At 43.0% G+C, this 18,382-nt stretch overlaps 1 protein-coding gene across 1 annotated transcript in view; it reads left to right on the forward strand.

Annotated features, from left to right (window-relative positions):
* LOC128588749 (tetratricopeptide repeat protein 28-like) overlaps positions 1-1,781 on the forward strand; it is a 44,378-nt gene extending 42,597 nt beyond the window's left edge. The window contains 3 exon segments of the mRNA XM_053595577.1: positions 157-406; positions 408-1,633; positions 1,636-1,781. Coding sequence (XP_053451552.1) covers positions 157-406; positions 408-1,633; positions 1,636-1,781 — 1,622 coding nt within the window.
* Positions 1,782-18,382: the final 16,601 nt, after the last annotated feature.

Genomic DNA, 18,382 nt, shown 5'->3' on the forward strand with positions numbered 1-18,382 from the left:
CACTTGGTAGCAGGGCCTCACTGGGGACCTTTATAAGAATGGATGGGACAAAGCCTGAGTGGAGTAGCATCTGTGCCTATAAGGATGTTTGTGATTTTTTAAAGAAAAATTAAAACCAGATCGAATTCTAACTGTCCCACTCTGTTTTGTGCTTAGATTCTACGGAGCTACCCAAGCGCCTCAGCCTCGACAGCTCCTCCTCCCTGGAGTCTCTGGCTTCAGCTCAGTCTGTTTCCAACGCCCTGCCCTTGGGCTACCAGCACCCTCCCTTCTCTCCCACCGGTGCGGACAGCATCGCCTCAGATGCCATTTCTGTATACAGTCTGAGCTCCATCGCCTCCTCCATGAGCTTTGTCTCCAAACCTGAGGTGGGGTCAGAGGGCGGAGGCCCCAGAGGACGGCAGGACCAGGTCCAAGGGTGCTTACCCACAGCGATCCACCCTGCCTCGGAGCCAGATGTCTCCCCAGACCCGCCCTGCAGGCAACAAAGAGGAAGAAGAATACGAAGGGTTTTCCATCATCAGTACTGAGCCTTTGGCAGCCTACCAAGAAAACAGGACAACTCGCTTCTCATCAGATCACAAGCAATCTAGAGTCGGGACAGCTGGAGCTGTGAAAGTTTCAGTAAGCTCCAAAGGGAGCATAAGCACTCCAAATTCTCCAGTTAAAATGACTCTGATTCCCAGCCCAAACTCACCCTTCCAAAAGGTTGGAAAACTAGCAAGTTCAGATACAGGAGAATCGGACCAGTCTAGCACAGAAACAGATAGTACCGTGAAATCTCAAGAAGAAAGCAACCCAAAGCTGGATCCACAAGAGTTTGCCCAGAAGATTCTAGAGGAGACGCAAAGTCATCTCATTGCGGTGGAACGTCTTCAGAGGAGTGACAGTCAGGTGAACAAGAGTAACAATCCAGAAGACGGCATCTCGGTGCCAAATAGTGCTGCCGTCTTCAGAGCATCAGAGACAAGTGCGTTCAGTAAGCCTATCCTCTCCCATCAGAAGAGTCAACTGTCACCAGTCAGTGTTAAACCAAAGCCCCCAGCCAGGAGCTCATCCCTGCCCAAGGTGAGCTCCAGATACAGCAGCCCCACCACCTCTGAGACGTCTATCAGAGACAGCCTGAGCCAGCTCAGTGGCCGGCCATCACCTGGCTCTGACTCCCAGACTTCACTGATGGACCAGCCCCTCTTCAAACTGAAGTATCCCAGCTCTCCTTACAGCGCTCACATTTCCAAATCACCAAGGAATATGTCCCCAAGCTCAGGCCATCAGTCTCCTGCTGGCAGTGCTCCGTCCCCAGCTCTCTCCTACTCCTCAGCTGGCTCTGCTCGTTCGAGTCCAGCTGATGCTCCTGACACAGACAAACTGAAAATGGCAGCCATTGATGAAAAGGTGCAGGCTGTCCATAACCTGAAGATGTTTTGGCAAAACACACCCCAACATTCTCCAGGACCAGTGAAAATCTTCCGTGGGACCCCTGGAACGATGACTTCCAAAAGAGATGTCCTCAGTCTGTTAAATTTGTCACCAAGGCACGCCAAGAAGGAGGAAGGAGTTGATAAGCTTGAACTGAAGGAGTTGTCTCTGCAGCAACCTGAGGAAGCACCACAAAAAGCCCGTCCCAATGGACACTGCACACTGAGACCACCACACTGAGCATGCTGCCGCTGCCCACCGGCCCTCCTGCCGGGGCCCCTGCACATCCTTTGAGACTTCCCTCTGGAAACGGCTACAAGTTCCTGTCCCCAGGAAGATTTTTCCCTTCTTCCAAATGCTAAAGCATCTTTTATACCAACTGAGTCAGAGTGGAAAAGCCCATAGAAAAGGGCTTGGTATTCCCTTCAACCTGTTCCCTTATCTGGGTACAGTCACCCCACAAGGCCACCAGCGCCACCTCACCATGGTGTGCTCCCTGGGTGAGAAGCAGCACTACCATGCCCAAAGGCCAACACATGCACAGATACACACAGACACACGCATGCACACACACACACACACACACACACAGAGACACACACACACTGGTGACTTCTCTGGACATCTGGGCCAGAGTCACCAAAAGCCAGGACTTCTGTAGGGTCAGTACAGGAGGCTCATGGAATTTTCTACACACACTTCACCAAATGTTTACCTTTGAACTCACTGTTTCTCATCTTTGATATAATTCTTCAACAGGATTTTGTACAAAAATGGTCATAGTTCTGGGGTGGGGAGAGGAAAGGGAGCACATATTTTGCTAAGAGGTGTATATTCTGTACCTTTTATACACAGAAATACAAATAGAGCTTTTTTTTTAAGGCTTTCAGGTGCTGGTTGGGGGTGGGATATATAAAATCCCCCTAAGTTGAATTCTACACAAAAGCGTTATATTAGCCTGAACCAGAATAATGGTTTAAAAAATGCCAATGATTTGTAATTAAATTGAAGCAATGTCATTTTGTGACAGTGTGACATCACAGCAGTGATGCAATAACTGACAGTGAAACCAAGCTTCCATCCTCAGCTGCTCTGCTCTCTGCTCCACTGAGCTCTGCAAACGCCCTCCGGGCCCCACTACCAACCAAACTTGAATTTTCTTAAAAAATGTATGTAACTCGTATCCAGGCATTTTAGAACTATGCAATTGTGATTTAAATTGCAACTTTGTGCTTTTAAAACATTGCTGACCTTTTTTGTACGTGGATAAACAACTTGGTTTTATTATCAACAGTGCTTGGCATTTATAGATATTATTTTTAAAAGCTCAAAAAGTTTTTTAAAACATCAAATTTTGAATAATCATCAATAAGTAATTATCAAGTTTGGAGGGAAAGGTTGAAATTACTATTTCCTTATAAGCAAAAAGAAAAAAAAAAAAAGTCCCGTGGCTAACTAGATTTAACCAGAATCTAGCTTTTTAGGTCCTATGCCCTTTCATTAGCTCTTAATTTTATGCTCTTTCCCCAGCTCCAGGCCCCTACGGCCTCTTCTGTCTAAACCCACTGCTAGTTTCCCACAGTCCCAGCACCCACATCCATGAGCTACACCCTCCTCTTCCTCATGGCTGTCATGCTCCTGCTGTCTGAAGGACAAGTCCCCTCCTCCGCCATGGAAGACTAATGTCAGTATTCTGACAAGTGAGGGGTCTTTCGCTGGGATATACATCTGAATTATTATAAACAAGGAAAGATATTTATCACAGAAAATGAAGCTGGACTTTCCCTACAGCTATGACAATATACTTAAATTGTTGCCAGCTTGGGGCAAGGCAAGCAAATAGTCTAATTAGAGGTAACCATTAATTTATTTTAATAAAGAAGTGAAATGCTAAAAATCATATTAGTACTAAGTTTAGTTGGAGAATTTAAATAAGTGGGGGGTTTTTTGTTGTTGTTTTGTGTTTTTAGAGACAGGGTCTCACTCAGTCACCCAGGATAGAGTGCACCTGTGTCATCATAGCTCACTGCAGTCTCAAAACTCCTGGGCTCAAGTGATCCTCCTGCCTCAGATTTCTGAGTAGCTGGGACTATAGGCATATGCCACCATGCCTGGCTAATTTTCAAATATTTTTTATAGGGATAAGGTCTGACTATGTCACCCAGGCTGGTCTTAAACTCCTGGGCTCAAGCTGTCCTCCTGCTTCAGCCTCCCATAGCATTGGCATTACAGGCATGAGCCACCACACCTGGCCTACATAAGTATTGTTTAGGTTTTATTAAAATCCTACTACCCTCACTGTGAGGTTATATTACACAAAGGTGGGCAGCCACCTAGCCCAGGAGAGCAGCAACACATGGGGTGAGCATGAGGGGCCTAGCAGGACTTATATCAAGACCCCCAGATGGAGTTTTAACCTTGGGTAGGACTTCACTTTGTAAGCACAGACTGACCACTTCATCTGCTCCTCAGTGTATTCCTCTGAAAAGAAAGGATACCATTTATTCAATTTGTGTTATTCTCCTAAGCTACATGATAGAGGTTTCTCATTTAAACCAACAGCCTTATTGACAAAAACAAACAATAAGGATGTCATAGTCTAACCCTGATCCCAACACTAAAACCAGAAATATTTTATAAAGAAACAAGAATTGTAAGACTGTCTTTATGTTAGTAGGGGGAAAATGATAATAGTAATATTGTAGCAAATGAAAGCCAAATTTACAGCACTGTGCATTTAGCTAAATCAGGTCCTCAGCAGTAAAAATGTAACCTCAAATTTCTAAATCCATATGCGAATGGTTAGGCTGTCCCTTTCTCAGCAAAGCTCTCACAGCCTCTTTCCCAAGTGCCAAGGATCCCTGGAGTAAAGGCCTGGGGTCCCTATTTGCCCACCTCTTGCCGACATCCTCCACCACCTGGACTGCTTCCTGTGGTTATCAAGCCAGCTAGGAGGACTTGTGGACTCTAACCTGGTTTAGTCCTAAGTACATTGTTGTTTAGGTTTCATATTAAAGAGCCAAATGGTATATGTGATTTTTTTTTGTCCTAGATGTAAGTTTCACTGAAGGGAAAAGGAAGGTGATAAAATGATAGGACGAATCTAAAGATCACGACGGAGTCGCCACTTCTTTATGTTACTGTAAGTCTTGGTGTTTCTGAGTGAAATGGATGTGAAATCGTAAAATCGGGGTCAATTTTTCAGGCTGCCCTGAAAAAAGTATGCTCTTAAAATTATGAGAGATTGCATAACTCACAAATATTTCTTTGGGGTTGGCGAGTATGACTCACAGGCTAAGAATGGATCTCACCTTTCTAAATGGTTACCTAACGATTGACGTAATATTCTTAATTTTGCCTCTTGGCTCTTATAGCCTAAAATACCTAGTACCTGGCCTTTTAAGGAAAAGTTTGTTGACTCCTGGCATGGATGACAGACAACATAATCATTCCTGTTTTTTTTCTACAATCTAGGAAGACAGAATATAGTGGCTACATTGGCTGGTGTGCCTGGGAACCCTGAGCATTGAGGGTCACCTGGATGAAAGCAAATGACCCCTGCATAGCCACGGGCTCCTTGCCCCTTTGGGGAAGAGTCAGTGGATGTGGGGAATATTTACAAAAACAATTTTTGCTCTCCATTTGAGTAGATACATCTCCTTTTAGTTCCAGAAACTGGACTGCCCTACCCTACTCTGCCCAAGTCAGACGCGGGTACACAGAAGACAAGCAGTACCAGTCTGTGGTAGAGACCTCAGAGTGCCACAGACCAAGGGGGTATGAACTATTCAGATGCTCTGATAGTTTTTAACTAAGTCAAAATGCCGAGAGGAGATACTTCTAAAACTTAATGTTTTGATCATTTTGATTAATTAATAAGCAGCAAAATGAAATAGTTCTCACCCCCATCCCATTTTTTAAATCTCCTGGTCCACACTGATCCTTGCTGGGTTTCACCAGGAGGTGCCACCCACACTATCCTGACCATGACTCGTCTGTCCCAGTGACTGTCCAGTCGGGCAAGCACTGTAGTAAGTCCCTGGTCCATGCACGTCCCCTCGTCTCCCAGCCACACACACTTGCAGACCCATAAGGAGAACTGTAGCCTTGATAATTTTTGTTCAGGTTGGACAAATACCATGCAATAATCTGGTTTGCTTTTAATAAGTAGGCAAAAAGTAAAACTTGTATAATTTTCATCACATATTTTGTTGTTTTATCTAAAATGAGTGTACATGTGGTTTGTGAACTGGGCCTTGTTTGTTCCGGATCCTTTAGAGATGTTCCGGGTCAGGACACCTGTTGTCCCCTGTCCTCTCCTCAGAAACCTTCCCCACTCGGCATTCACGTTCCTTATATGCAGCGTTAGCCATCTTTGGCCTATGTGGACTTTTTTGTAAATTACCCGGGTTCCAGATGGCATTAAACTTTTTTTTTTTTTTTTTTTTTGTAGAGACAGAGTCTCACCTTATGGCCCTCGGTAGAGTGCCGTGGCCTCACACAGCTCACAGCAACCTCCAACTCCTGGGCTTAAGCGATTCTCTTGCCTCAGCCTCCCGAGTAGCTGGGACTACAGGCGCCCGCCACAACGCCCGGCTATTTTTTGGTTGCAGTTTGGCCGGGGCTGGGTTTGAACCCGCCACCCTCGGCATATGGGGCCGGCGCCTTACTGACTGAGCCACAGGCGCCGCCCCGACATTAAACTTTTTATATTACGAAATTTACCATGTAAAAAGAACTTCATATTTTTATTGAGATTGCTAAGGCACTTGGCCTTCTTCCTTTGTGATTTCAGTGTCTATTAAAGCATTAATTCCCTCAGTTTTAAGTGCTGTTATCTGAATCACTTTCTACACACATTTCACACTAGGTTTCTACACAGATTTCCTAGGTTTCTTTGCCATACACAGAGTGGTGATGTGTCGGTAATGAGCTGGTATCTTTGTCTGGAGTTCTGTCTGCATCTGTAAGCCGTAGCCTCACAGACACCAGCTGGAGAGCCCGAGAAGGTGCACCGCAGAGCTGTGCTGCTTTCTCTGGGGCACTGAGCACCTGTTGGGAGGAGATGATTTAGATGGCTAAACCCTGATGGGGGAGGGCCAGAAAATTCTACAGCTGGATAATTGTTTAGACCATATCTAAAGAAACTTCCAAGGAAGTATTCCAGAAAGAAAGAAAAAGCAATCCTCTATGTAAAAGTGTGAGAAGCATGAAGGAATAGAGAAGACCTAGGTTAATGTGAATACATTAAATCAAATATTGATGGTAAGACAAGAGTAATGTTTGATTTGGGTAATAATAAAAATACCTCTTATAAGGGTGCATGTGAAATTTACTAAATGTAGAATATAAATGTCTTAACACAATAACTAAGAAAATACCGTGAAGGCTATGTTAACTGGTTAGATGAAAATATTTCAAATTGTATATAAAACTAGCATATTGTACCCCACGATTGCATTAATGTACACAGCTATGATTTAATAATACAAAATAATAATACCTAGGTCATAATATGTAAAACAGTAGAATGACATAAGTTTAGGAAGACAGTGTAGATTATTTTTGGAATAAGTTAATATGTGCAATCAGACACACACAAATAGAAGTAGGGAGTTATATTTCCAAACTAGTTAGTGGAAGAAAAATACATTAATTTTTTTAAAACCTTGATCAATCTAAAGGAATAGAAAAAGGAACAAAAGCAACCTTTAAAAGGCAGGACAAATATAAAATAAGATGAAAGAAATAACATTATCAGTAATCATCATCATGCAAGTGACCTAAACAAAAGGCAGCTGTCCTGTGCGGAAAGGCAGTGTGCCGTGCGCTCTTTAGAAAGCTGCACGCTATTGGAAAATCCACCGTCATCAGCAAGAGACCCACCAAAGCACAGGGGCCTCCAATGGTTGGAAGCAAAAGATCATCAAAATACATATTAAAAGGCACTAATGAAGAAAGATCATTTCCTAATGATAAACTTAGCAAAAAGGCAAAATTCTAAATTTGTGTGCAGCTAAGTAGATAGCCTCAAAATTCATAAAGAAGAAAATGGCAAAACTACAAGTTTGGAAAAATACACCGTCACCATGAGAGATTTTAAGCCACTACTCTCAGTGATCGGTAGATCAAGCAGACAGAAGATGAGAAAGCATTTGGGGAGCTTAAACAATTCAGGGGACAGGCTTATGAGTGGACTTATAGAGGACCTGGTCTCCAGTAGTGAATCCACCTTCTCACGTACACTTACATTGTTTTATGGAAATAGACTGCGTACAGGTCAGAATGCAATACAGTTAAGTTCAACATCAAACAAAATCACTTAGATGTTTTAAAATTCACTAGCATACGAACCATGGAAAAACTCATAACGAAATGAGAAGATGCTACATAACAAAATCAGTAGATGGCCCCAGAGCCACCTTGGGAGGTTCTGCAGTTTACCTTTATTAATGACAAAATTGTTTCTTAATTTGTTCCACATAAGCCTAGAAGTTTGCACAGTGGACTCCAAACAAATCTCACTTTTACCCAATAAAGTAAAATATAGATTTATTTTTATTTCTGCCTACCTACTATTTTAAGGAAAAGTATAAATTATGATAGCTTAAAAATAAATTTATAATTTCATAAAAATTAATGGAATTCAGTGTTTTAAAGAAAATTTTATATTTACAGTTTATATTTGAGAATATTATTCAAATTAAGTGACTGCAAGAACCCCAATCAGCAAGGAAAGACACAGGCCCTACGCAGCCAGTGCTGTGATGTTAGGGTACTGACATACGTTAGGAAAGAATAAAAACTGCTAAGCTAAAGTACCAAAAAGTTAGAAAAGAGAGAAAAAACAGAATTAAGAAAGGTCAGACACAAAAGAAAGTAGAAGGTCAACTTGGACAATATTTGCCAAAAAGGCAAATCAAATATACTGATTTCTGGGAAGGGTGATGGTATGTGGTAGGGGACAGAAAGGGACAAGGGAGAGAAGGAAAGGGGACAAGAGGGAAGATGCAGCTGAGACTGAAACATCAGAAAACACTATGAACAATGCTCATGCCAATCTATGTGACGATGCAAAGTGACACCTTACGTGGTTTAGGCTTACGTTCATAACTGGGGTATCTAGAAATGCAGAGATGGGGGCCACACCTGCAGGGCAGTGGTACCGCCCTGACATCAGGTGATGGATTAAAACACCAACATGCTGTAACGTACAATTTTACTTATTTTTCACAAGAAATTTAAGAACAAGTGAAAAGTATTGTCAGTAACCATATAATAATGGATTAGATAAACTTTTAGAAAAAGATGGTAAAGTTCTGAAGAAAAAGATAAAATGCAAAATTGGTGGAAAAGAAGTTACAAGAAACTTAAATCGGTGGTTACAACTCCTTATCCTTACCCAACTTTACAATTCAGATTTTAAAAGTTTTAGGGGCCAGTTAATTGCTTAGAAAATATAAAAATAAGAAATGATATCCAAATCATTTCATGATGCTATTCTCAATTCTAAAGCCAACAGAAAAAAGAAAATGCAAGGCCCATTTCATTTCTGGACCTAGACATAAAAATACTAAATAAAATATTGGCCATCGAATCTCTGAATTGTTAAAACTAAGAAAACAAATCTGAAAGTGTGTCTATACACACAACTGAGGTTTACACACAACTGGCCTTCCTAAGGGGCTGGAGCTCCGGCCCTAAAGAGGCATCATCGATAACACTGGTGTACGGAAAGCCAGTAAGCACTGAACTGGGGACAGTGAATGACGTCTACAGTTTCACAAGAAGCAAAGTCTATTATACTTCTATTATGCAGTGAAATGTCAATGTAAAGGGAATTCCGAGCAATTCTACCATTTCTGAAGAAACAATGTAAAAACTATATCCTGCTATTACTGTTAAAATAGACCTTTATTTTAGTACAATAATCTATAGTTGAAATATGAATGTTAAGGAATCACATGCAAGGATTTATAAGCACAGTAATGTCCCTATTACCTTGGGAAATACAATTTATGTTCTGAGCTGCTGCTAAAGAATTTTCATATTCAGCTGTGGGAGACATGTTTTGTCAGATGCTTCCTTAGAAGGAGAGAATAGTCCTTGATGAAGAGTAAGGACTGATACTTGCTGGGTTTCACCAGGAGAGCAGGTGCCACCTACACTATCCAGACCATACTCTCAATCACCCCAGGGAGGTTACTGTTACTCTCAACCACCCCAGGGCAAGCACTGTAGTAAGCCGCTGGTCTGTGCATGTCCCTTCGCCATGGGCTTCAGGACCTCAGCTGACAGCTGATGCAGAAAAGTACGAGGAGACAGCCCTTGCTACTACAGATACTTTTTAATATTGTGATCCTAAAGCTTTATTTATAGTCACTTTGTTTTGTAGTTTTAAACCTCAGGCATTTTGGACAGGGTCACAGTTGGTATCTTTGTCAAACCAAAGCCTTTCTGCAACTTTGCAACAAGCACGCCCACTTACTGCCTCTAAAGCTACTAAATAATGGCAGACAGCAGGGGACTGAAAGGCTAATGCTACAACCACTCCAGCAAATGAGGCCAAACATCTGGATCCAAAGACATTAAAAGGACAGGCTGGCCTTAGGAAACATTTTGTTTCTAAAATCAATTTCATCCAATCTCAAGATATTTATTAGATTTGCATCCATTGTGCATTTGGGCTTCAGGGAATAATAATCATCTTAAGTAAATAAACATTCTCAATACATTTGTAGTAAATGAAAAGTTTTGAATTCCAAAATAATTTTAAATTCCAGGAGTAGAACTCAAAGTCCCTCCTTTTAGTTAACTGGGACAGGTAAATGAATGTCACTTCTTATTTGCCTGGCAGCACTTTGCCAAAAGTCCAACTTTCCTTTTCATATATGGAGATTTTTGAAGTATAGGGATTTTCTTTTTGAACAAAAAATGCAGAAGTAAAAGAAAATCGATGTATGATCAAGAAAAAAAAGAAAGTTCTTATCTATCATTTCAAAAGGAATTCATTCCACAAATATTTGCTATGAGTTTATGTTGTGATAAACAAAATTGTACTCAATAAAAAATACACAAGCAGAAAGTGAAAACACGTGTTAAAAAGTCTACAAAATAAACCTTGTGCACTTCACTTAGATGCCATTTTCTCTTGAGATACAATTCAAACTTGATGAAAGAAAGGAAATGCCAACCTATGTGCCCCCACCCCTCCACCCTCCACCCCTCATAAGAATTGCCCTCGACCAACCCTGATGGCTGAGACAGCAAACCTGAGTGGGGGTGTGTGTGTGTGTTTAGAGATGGGGTCCTGCTCTGTTGCCCAGGCTGGAGTGCCCTGGTGGGATCATAGGTCACTGTGGCTTTGAACCCCTGGGCTCAAGTGATTCTCTCACCTCAGTCTCCCAAGTAGTTTGGACAGCAGATGCCCACCACTGTGCCCAGCTGGTGGTTGTGTTTTCTACTGAAGGACTCTACTCTCCTGGCTGTGGCTGACTGGACAAGAATAGGTCCCAGGCTACATGGGCAGGTGACGGGGTGGGAGGACAGAGCCTCAGGAGAGGACCTGTGAACGGGCAATCAGATCCCTATTTTCATGAATTCAATCCAGAAAGTCTTGACAAGATCAGGTCTTTGCAGGTAAAGAGCCCAAAGCTGATGATGAAGACTGAGGTCAGCACAGCCCCATGCAGGTGAGTGGCAAAGGTGCGAATGCTGGGAATAAGCATTTGGGGGGCAGCCGCGTGGAAGAGAAAACAAATGCAAAGATACCAGGAGAGAGACCAAGACGGTCACTGACACAGCCAAGTTCCAGGCCAAACATACCCAAGGCAGTCTAAAACAATGACAAAGCTGGAGATGTTGCACCACCAGAAATTAAGCTGTATTATAAAGCTATGATCATTAAGTCTGGGTGGGTTTGGTACCCAGGCAGAAAAATAGATGAATGAACATGATAGGAAGTCCAGAGACAGACCCACACATATGTGGCCCCCTGGTTTATGATGAGTACGACACTGCAGCACACCACGGAGAGAAGGGAATAAACCTGTAAATCAATGAGGCTGGGTTAACTGGATACACGTATTTTTAAAAATTAATCTTGATCTCTAGTTTACATTATTCCACACGTAAAAATTAATTCTTAGTGGATTGTATATTTAATGTAAAAGATAAGACAAAAGGCAGGAAATCCAGGGAAAATATTTAGAAGAAAACACAAGAGACTATTATCATAAACTTAAAGTAGGCAAACTTTTCTTAAATAGGACCAAAGAGTAGCACCCATAAAGAAAATATTTGGTAAATTGGACTACCAACTACAGAATAAGTTACTGATGGTGTATTCACACGTGGAATACTTAAGGGCAAGTACATGTAACAGGGATGAATAAAAATAAACAACTAAAATGTTGAGCAAAAGAAACCAGAAAGAATATATTCACCATGTCCCCATCTATATGTAGCTCAAAAACTAGCAAACCAAACGTATGGTGTTAGAAGACGCTGTACACGCGCTCTGGCGGGGAGACCAAGGGCTTGCTTTCCTGTACGGGTTTGCTCCGTAAAAATGCATCATGTTGTCACCAGCCGCGCCCTCCTGTCTGTGCGTGTTGTACATCACTGTGTGTGTGCATTTACTTAAAACCAAACACCTGGTCTTCCTCCCCAGTTCCTGTTCCCTCTGAAGTCTTCTATATCTCATGAATGACAACTCTATCCTCACAGGTGTTCAGGACAAAACCCATGGCCTGCCGCCCCAGTGGCACATCTTTCAGCTCAGACACGGGTGGGCCTGTAGGCTACTCGCCTGCCCTGAGGGCCGTCTGGACACCCGCAGTGGTCTCCCTGCTAGTCCCCTGCTCCCCTCCTGCCTCCCTGCAGCCTGTTCTCCACCAGGCAGCCACTGTAGCTGTTTTAAAACACACAGAGGGAGGGTGATTGGTGGGATTACACCTGCGGTGCATCTTACAAGGGTACATGTGAAACTTTGTGAATGCAGAATATGATTGTCTTAACACAATAACTAAGAAAATGCCAGGAAGGCTATGCTAACCGGTGTGATGAAAATGTGTCAAACGGTCTATAAAACCAGTGTATGGTGCCCCATGATCGCATTAATGTACACAGCTATGATTTAATAATAAAAGAAAAAAGATTTCAGGCGGTTCCTGTGGCTCAGTGAGTAGGGCGCCGGCCCCATATGCCGAGGGTGGCGGGTTCAAACCCAGCCCTGGCCAAACTGCAACAAAAAAATAGCCGGGCGTTGTGGCGGGCGCCTGTAGTCCCAGCTACTCGGGAGGCTGAGGCAAGAGAATCGCATAAGCCCAAGAGTTAGAGGTTGCTGTGAGCTGTGATGCCACAGCACTCTACCCAAGGGCAGTACAGTGAGACTCTGTCTCTACAAAAAAAAAAAAAAATTCTTAAATAAGACACAAGAAAACATAAACCATAAAGGAAATTAACTTCTGTGCATCGAACAGCCCCTCCTCATGCCTTACCAGACCACTCAGAACTAAAAGCATCAGGTGCTTCTGAATAAGGGGGGGTATCGGGGCAGAGGCAGGAGCCATAGTGGCCCTGGGAGGGACATTGCAATGTGGTTTAGGGGCACAGAAGGTGGTGCAGGATGTCAGAGCACATGCAGGGTGAGTGTGCACGTGGAGGAGTGTGACAATGGCCCTGTGTGAGGTGCCCGGGCTGGGAAGGGGCAGCCACCCAGGGTAGTGACGGTGGTCATAGGGACTGACCAAACCCATCCATATATAAGGATCAGAGTAGTGAGGCTGCTGGAGAAGGAGTTACAAATCCAGATAACTAGAATGAGCCCAGTGTGGGACTGGGCTGGAACTGGGGGTATTGATGTGCACGTGAGGTTTACATCACTTGCTCTTTAACTTCACCAGAAATTTAATGAGTGCTCAAAGAATGACTGGGACGTATCAAAAGGGCACAGATGACAATCTGAAGGGGCTCCTACTGATCAAGTCAAGTACTATTTGCGTATCAAAATAAGTAGTGCTAGTAACAAATTATAACCCAGCGAGTAACAGGAAACTCTAAGTCAGGTGTCCTCAAACTTTTTAAACAGGGGGCCAATTCACTGTCCCTCAGTTTTTAAAAAAAAAAAAAACTATGAACAAATTCCTATGCACAGTGCACACATCTTATTTTGAAGTAAAAAACAAAACGGGAGGGCGGCGCCTGTGGCTCAGTGAGTAGGGCGCCGGCCCCATATGCCGAGGGTGGCGGGTTCAAACCTGGCCCCGGCCAAACTGCAACAACAACAACAACAAAAAAAAAAATAGCCAGGCGTTGTGGCGGGCGCCTGTAGTCCCAGCTACTCGGGAGGCTGAGGCAAGAGAATCTCGTAAGCCCGAGAGTTAGAGGTTGCTGTGAGCCGTGTGATGCCACGGCACTCTACCAAGGGCGGTACAGTGAGACTCTGTCTCTTAAAAAAAAAAAAACAAAAAACGGGAACAAACACAATTCACACGGCCTCATGTGGCCCGCGGCCGGCAGTTCGAGGACCCCTGCTCTAAGTCTAACTGACATGAACAGATGGGTAAGTTGAAAGGTTGGTGAGGAACAGGATGGTGTCCACTTCCCTGCTGGCCTGCCCACGCACTCCTCCACCCTCTGGAACCTCCTAAGGACGTTTCTCGTTGCTGCTTCATGCTTTTATCTCCACACTCCCGTCATCTGTGCCATTTCCTTGAACAAGTTTTCCTCTTGATTAAGGGTCATATTTTCCTATTTCATTGCACCCCTGGAAATTATTAATTAGATGCTAGACATCGTAACTTTTAAATTATAGGGTGCAGGTTTGGGGGGGTTGTATGCCTTTAAATAGTTTTGTACTTTGTTCTGGGACGTGGTTAAGTTAGAGTTTGATCCTTTCAGGGCTGGCCTTTATGCTTTGTTAGGTTGGGCCGCAGCAGCCTCCCAAGACACACAGAGAAGAGAGGGCTGGAGTCCCAGGTTCCTTCAGATCCACAGACCCTCCCTCAGGCCTTTCCCTTGGAGGCATCTGCACTCTGGGTGGGCTTGGGCTCCTGAGGGGCCAGTCCCAGGAGGCAATTCTGGCTGAGGGTCCTTGGCTAAGTGTCTGGGGACCTGGGCACCCCAAAGGAGCTCCCTCTACAATATCAGCTGAAGCCTGCCACCTGGTGCTCTGGGGAGGGCCCCTGCCCAGTGAGGGTGAGAGGCGGAGGTGGCATGTCCCCAGGGAGGGGAGAGGAGGAGGACCGTGTGCAGAATTTAAAGGGGGTGTCCAGAAAACTCAGGAATCAAGATAAATTTTCTGAATGATTCTTTTGTTTTCAATTTCATTGATCTCTGATTTAATTTTGGATATTTCTTTTCTTCTACTGAGTTTAGGCTTAGATTTTTCTTCCTTTTCCAATTCCATAAGATCTCTTGTGAGATTGTTGATGTGCTCTCTTTCTGTTTTTCAAATGTAGGCATCTAAAGCGATGAATTTTCCTCTCAAGACTGCTTTTGCAGTATCCCACAGGTTTTGGTAGCTTGTGTCTTCATTGTTGTCATGCTCAAGGAAGTTAATGATTTCGTGTTTTATTTCTTCCTGCACCCATCTGTTATTCAACAGAAGATTGTTTAATTTCCATGCCTTTGGGTGGGGTCGAGCATTTTTGTTAGAGTTGAGTTCCACCTTTAGTGCCTTATGGTCTGAGAAGATACAAGGTAAAATTTCAATTCTTTTGATTCTGTTGATATTTGTTTTGTGTCCCAGGATACGATCAATTTTGGAGAATGTTCCATGGGGTGATGAGAAGAATGTATATTCTTTATCTTTGGGGTGGAGTGTTCTATATGCGTCTATCAAGCACAGTTGTTCTAGGGTCTCATTTAAATCTCTTATATCTCTGTTTAATTTCTGTTTAGAGGATCTGTCCAGCTCTGTAAGAGGAGTGTTAAAGTCCCCTGTTATGATGGTATTATCAGATATCATATTGCTCAGACTGAGTAAGGTCTGTTTCAAGAATCTGGGAGCATTTAAATTGGGTGCATAGATATTTAGAATTGAAATGTCTTCTTGTTGTATTTTTCCCTTGACCAATATAAAGTGACCATCTTTGTCTTTTTTGACTTTAGTTGCTTTAAATCCACATGTATCTGAAAATAGGATTGCAACTCCTCTTTTCTTCTGAATTCCATTTGCCTGAAAAATTGTCTTCCAACCCTTGACTCGGAGCTTTAATTTGTCTTTTGAAGCTAGGTGTGTTTCTTGCAGACAGCAAATGGATGGCTTGTGTTTTTTAATCCAGTCAGCCAATCTATGTCTCTTCAGTGGGGAATTCAAGCCATTAACATTTATTGAGATAATTGATAAGTGTGGTAGTATTCTATTCGTCTTATTTGGTGAGAGTCCATTGCTTAGTTTTATCTTTTGCATCAGTGTGGCAGTTAGGTTCTGTCCTTTAATTTCTGAGTTCTTACTTTGCTGCTGATCCATTGTGGTGGTCAGTGTGCAGAACAGCTTGAAGTATTTCCTGTAGAGCTGGTCTTGTTGTGGCGAATTTCCTCAATGTTTGTATATCCGTAAATGATTTGATTTCTCCGTCAATTTTGAAGCTTAGCTTAGAAGGGTACAGAATTCTGGGCTGGAAATTGTTCTGTTTTAGTAGATTAAAGGTAGATGACCATTGTCTTCTTGCTTGGAAAGTTTCATTAGAGAAGTCTGCGGTCACTCTGATGGATTTGCCCCTGTAGGTCAACTGGCGCTTACGCCTGGCAGCTTGCAGAATCTTTTCTTTTGTCTTGACTTTGGACAAGTTCATCACAATGTGTCTTGGAGAAGCTCGGTTAGAGTTGAGGCGACCTGGGGTCCGATATCCCTCTGAAAGCAATGTGTCAGAATCCTTGGTGATATTTGGGAAATTTTCTTTTATAATATTCTCTAGCATGGCTTCCATTCCTCTGGGGCATTTTTCTTCCCCTTCTGGGATTCCTATAACTCGTATGTTGGAACGCTTCATAAAGTCCCATAATTCCGACAGTGAACGTTCTGCTTTCTCTCTCTTCTTTTCTGCCTCTTTTACTATCTGAGTTAACTCAAGAACTTTGTCTTCTACCTCTGAAATTCTTTCTTCTGCATGGTCTAACCTGTTGCTGATACTTTCCATTGCATCTTTAAGTTCTCTAATTGACTGTTTCAGTTCCTTCAGCTTTGCTATATCCTTTTTATATTCTTCATATCGTTCATCTCTTATTTCATTCTGTTTTTGGATTTCCTTTTGGTTATTTTCCACTTTATTAGCAGTTTCCTTCATTGTTTCCATCATTTCTTTCATTGTTTTCAACATGTGTATTCTAAATTCCCTTTCTGTCATTTCTAACGTTTCCTTATAGGTGGAATCATCTGCAGTATATACCTCATGGTCCCTTGGCGGGGTTGTTCTGGACTGGTTCTTCATGTTGCCTGGAGTTTTCTGCTGATTCTTCCTCATGAGTGATTTCTTTAGTTTGTTTCCTTGCCCTAATTTTCCTTTCACCTCCTCTTGCTCTTTAAGTTCTCGTGCCTGTTGACTAAGGGTTACAGGACCAGAAGGCTGAGAAGGTTGAAGAGCAAAAAAGGGATGAAAGAAAGGAGGACCGAGTGATAAGAAAAAAAAAGAAAAATAGAGAAAGGAGAGGGGGTGGGTAAAAGGAATATTGACAAAAAGAAGAGAGGCACAGAAAGAGGGAGACAGAGCAATATAGGTGTACATTAGGGTACTTTGACACAACCTTAAAAAAAAAAAACACCTTCTGGGGGTGCCCAGTTGGGTGGTTCCCTTGAGGTCAGCAGCTCTTTGCTAACCTGATCAGACACAGTACCCCACCTGCACCAAGTAGAGAGGAAAGACAAAAATGCTATAAATCAAACCAAAACAAGCAAACAGAAAACTTTACGGGATAAAATTGGGTGAAAAACCAAATAATAGCAGTAGAAACACTAGCAAAAATGAAGTTCTAATTATTGAAAAAGACAGCAATGGGAAATTATGATTAAACTAGAAAAATTGAGAAAGAAAAAGGATCTGTATGGAAAAGGTTGAACTTAAAAAACAAAACAACATCAACAACATCAAAATAAACAAAAAAAACAACCAAACCAAAAAAAAAAAAAAAAAAGAAAAAAACAAACAAAAAAAAAAAAAACACAACCAAAAACAAAGCAGTATGTATATGTTATTGAATATTGTCTGGGCAACACGTTGTCTTCTGGGGTATGAGATGTTAATCACAGTTCTGATACGACTGGAGGCTGCTGATTTCTCAAACCCCAGCAGGTAGACACCCTAAATCTCTCTTCAGCCCACTGAAAAGGCACTTTGAACTTGTAAAGTTGCTGAGCAGAAGCTTTCCTGGGGAAGTACTTGTCGCTGGAATCACTGCTGAAGTGGCTATCCACTTACCTAGTGTGCCAAAACTGGTCTCACTCTGCCCCTGAGGGTTAGGGCTGCAAGGCGGCTCAGACCCCACCCTTAGGCTACTTGGTCGCTGGGTTACCATCTCCACCCAATTCTAGCTCTGCGACCCTGAGGGCGGAGCTTGCCGGGGCAGATTGCCGGGGCAGATTGCTCCCTGTGACCCACTGCCAAACACTATTAGCTCCGTCTGGCTCAGTGGCTCAGACTGGGGCCCTAGACAATGGCCAGAGTTCTCGGCACTCCCGCTCAGGCTCTCCCCAAGGCAGTTCAACTGAGTGCCAAGTCCAAAGACACCAAAACAGTTCACAGGTAAGGCCTTTCTGGTTTGCAGTCTCGGTGCTACTGAACTTACAGTTGCCGGCGGGTTTAGACAGATTGAACACACGCGACCACTTGCCAGTTTTCCACTGTTTTAGTCCTCCTCTTGGGGTCCAGAAGTCTCTCGCTGACTCGCTGTGTCCTCAGAGGGGTGATGATAGGCAGATCCCACCAGCCAGAGATGCCTGGAGTCCTATCTCCCCAGACTC

The sequence above is a fragment of the Nycticebus coucang genome, chromosome 6 (genome assembly GCF_027406575.1).
Source record: "Nycticebus coucang isolate mNycCou1 chromosome 6, mNycCou1.pri, whole genome shotgun sequence".
In the NCBI taxonomy this organism is placed as follows: Eukaryota; Metazoa; Chordata; class Mammalia; order Primates; family Lorisidae; genus Nycticebus; species Nycticebus coucang.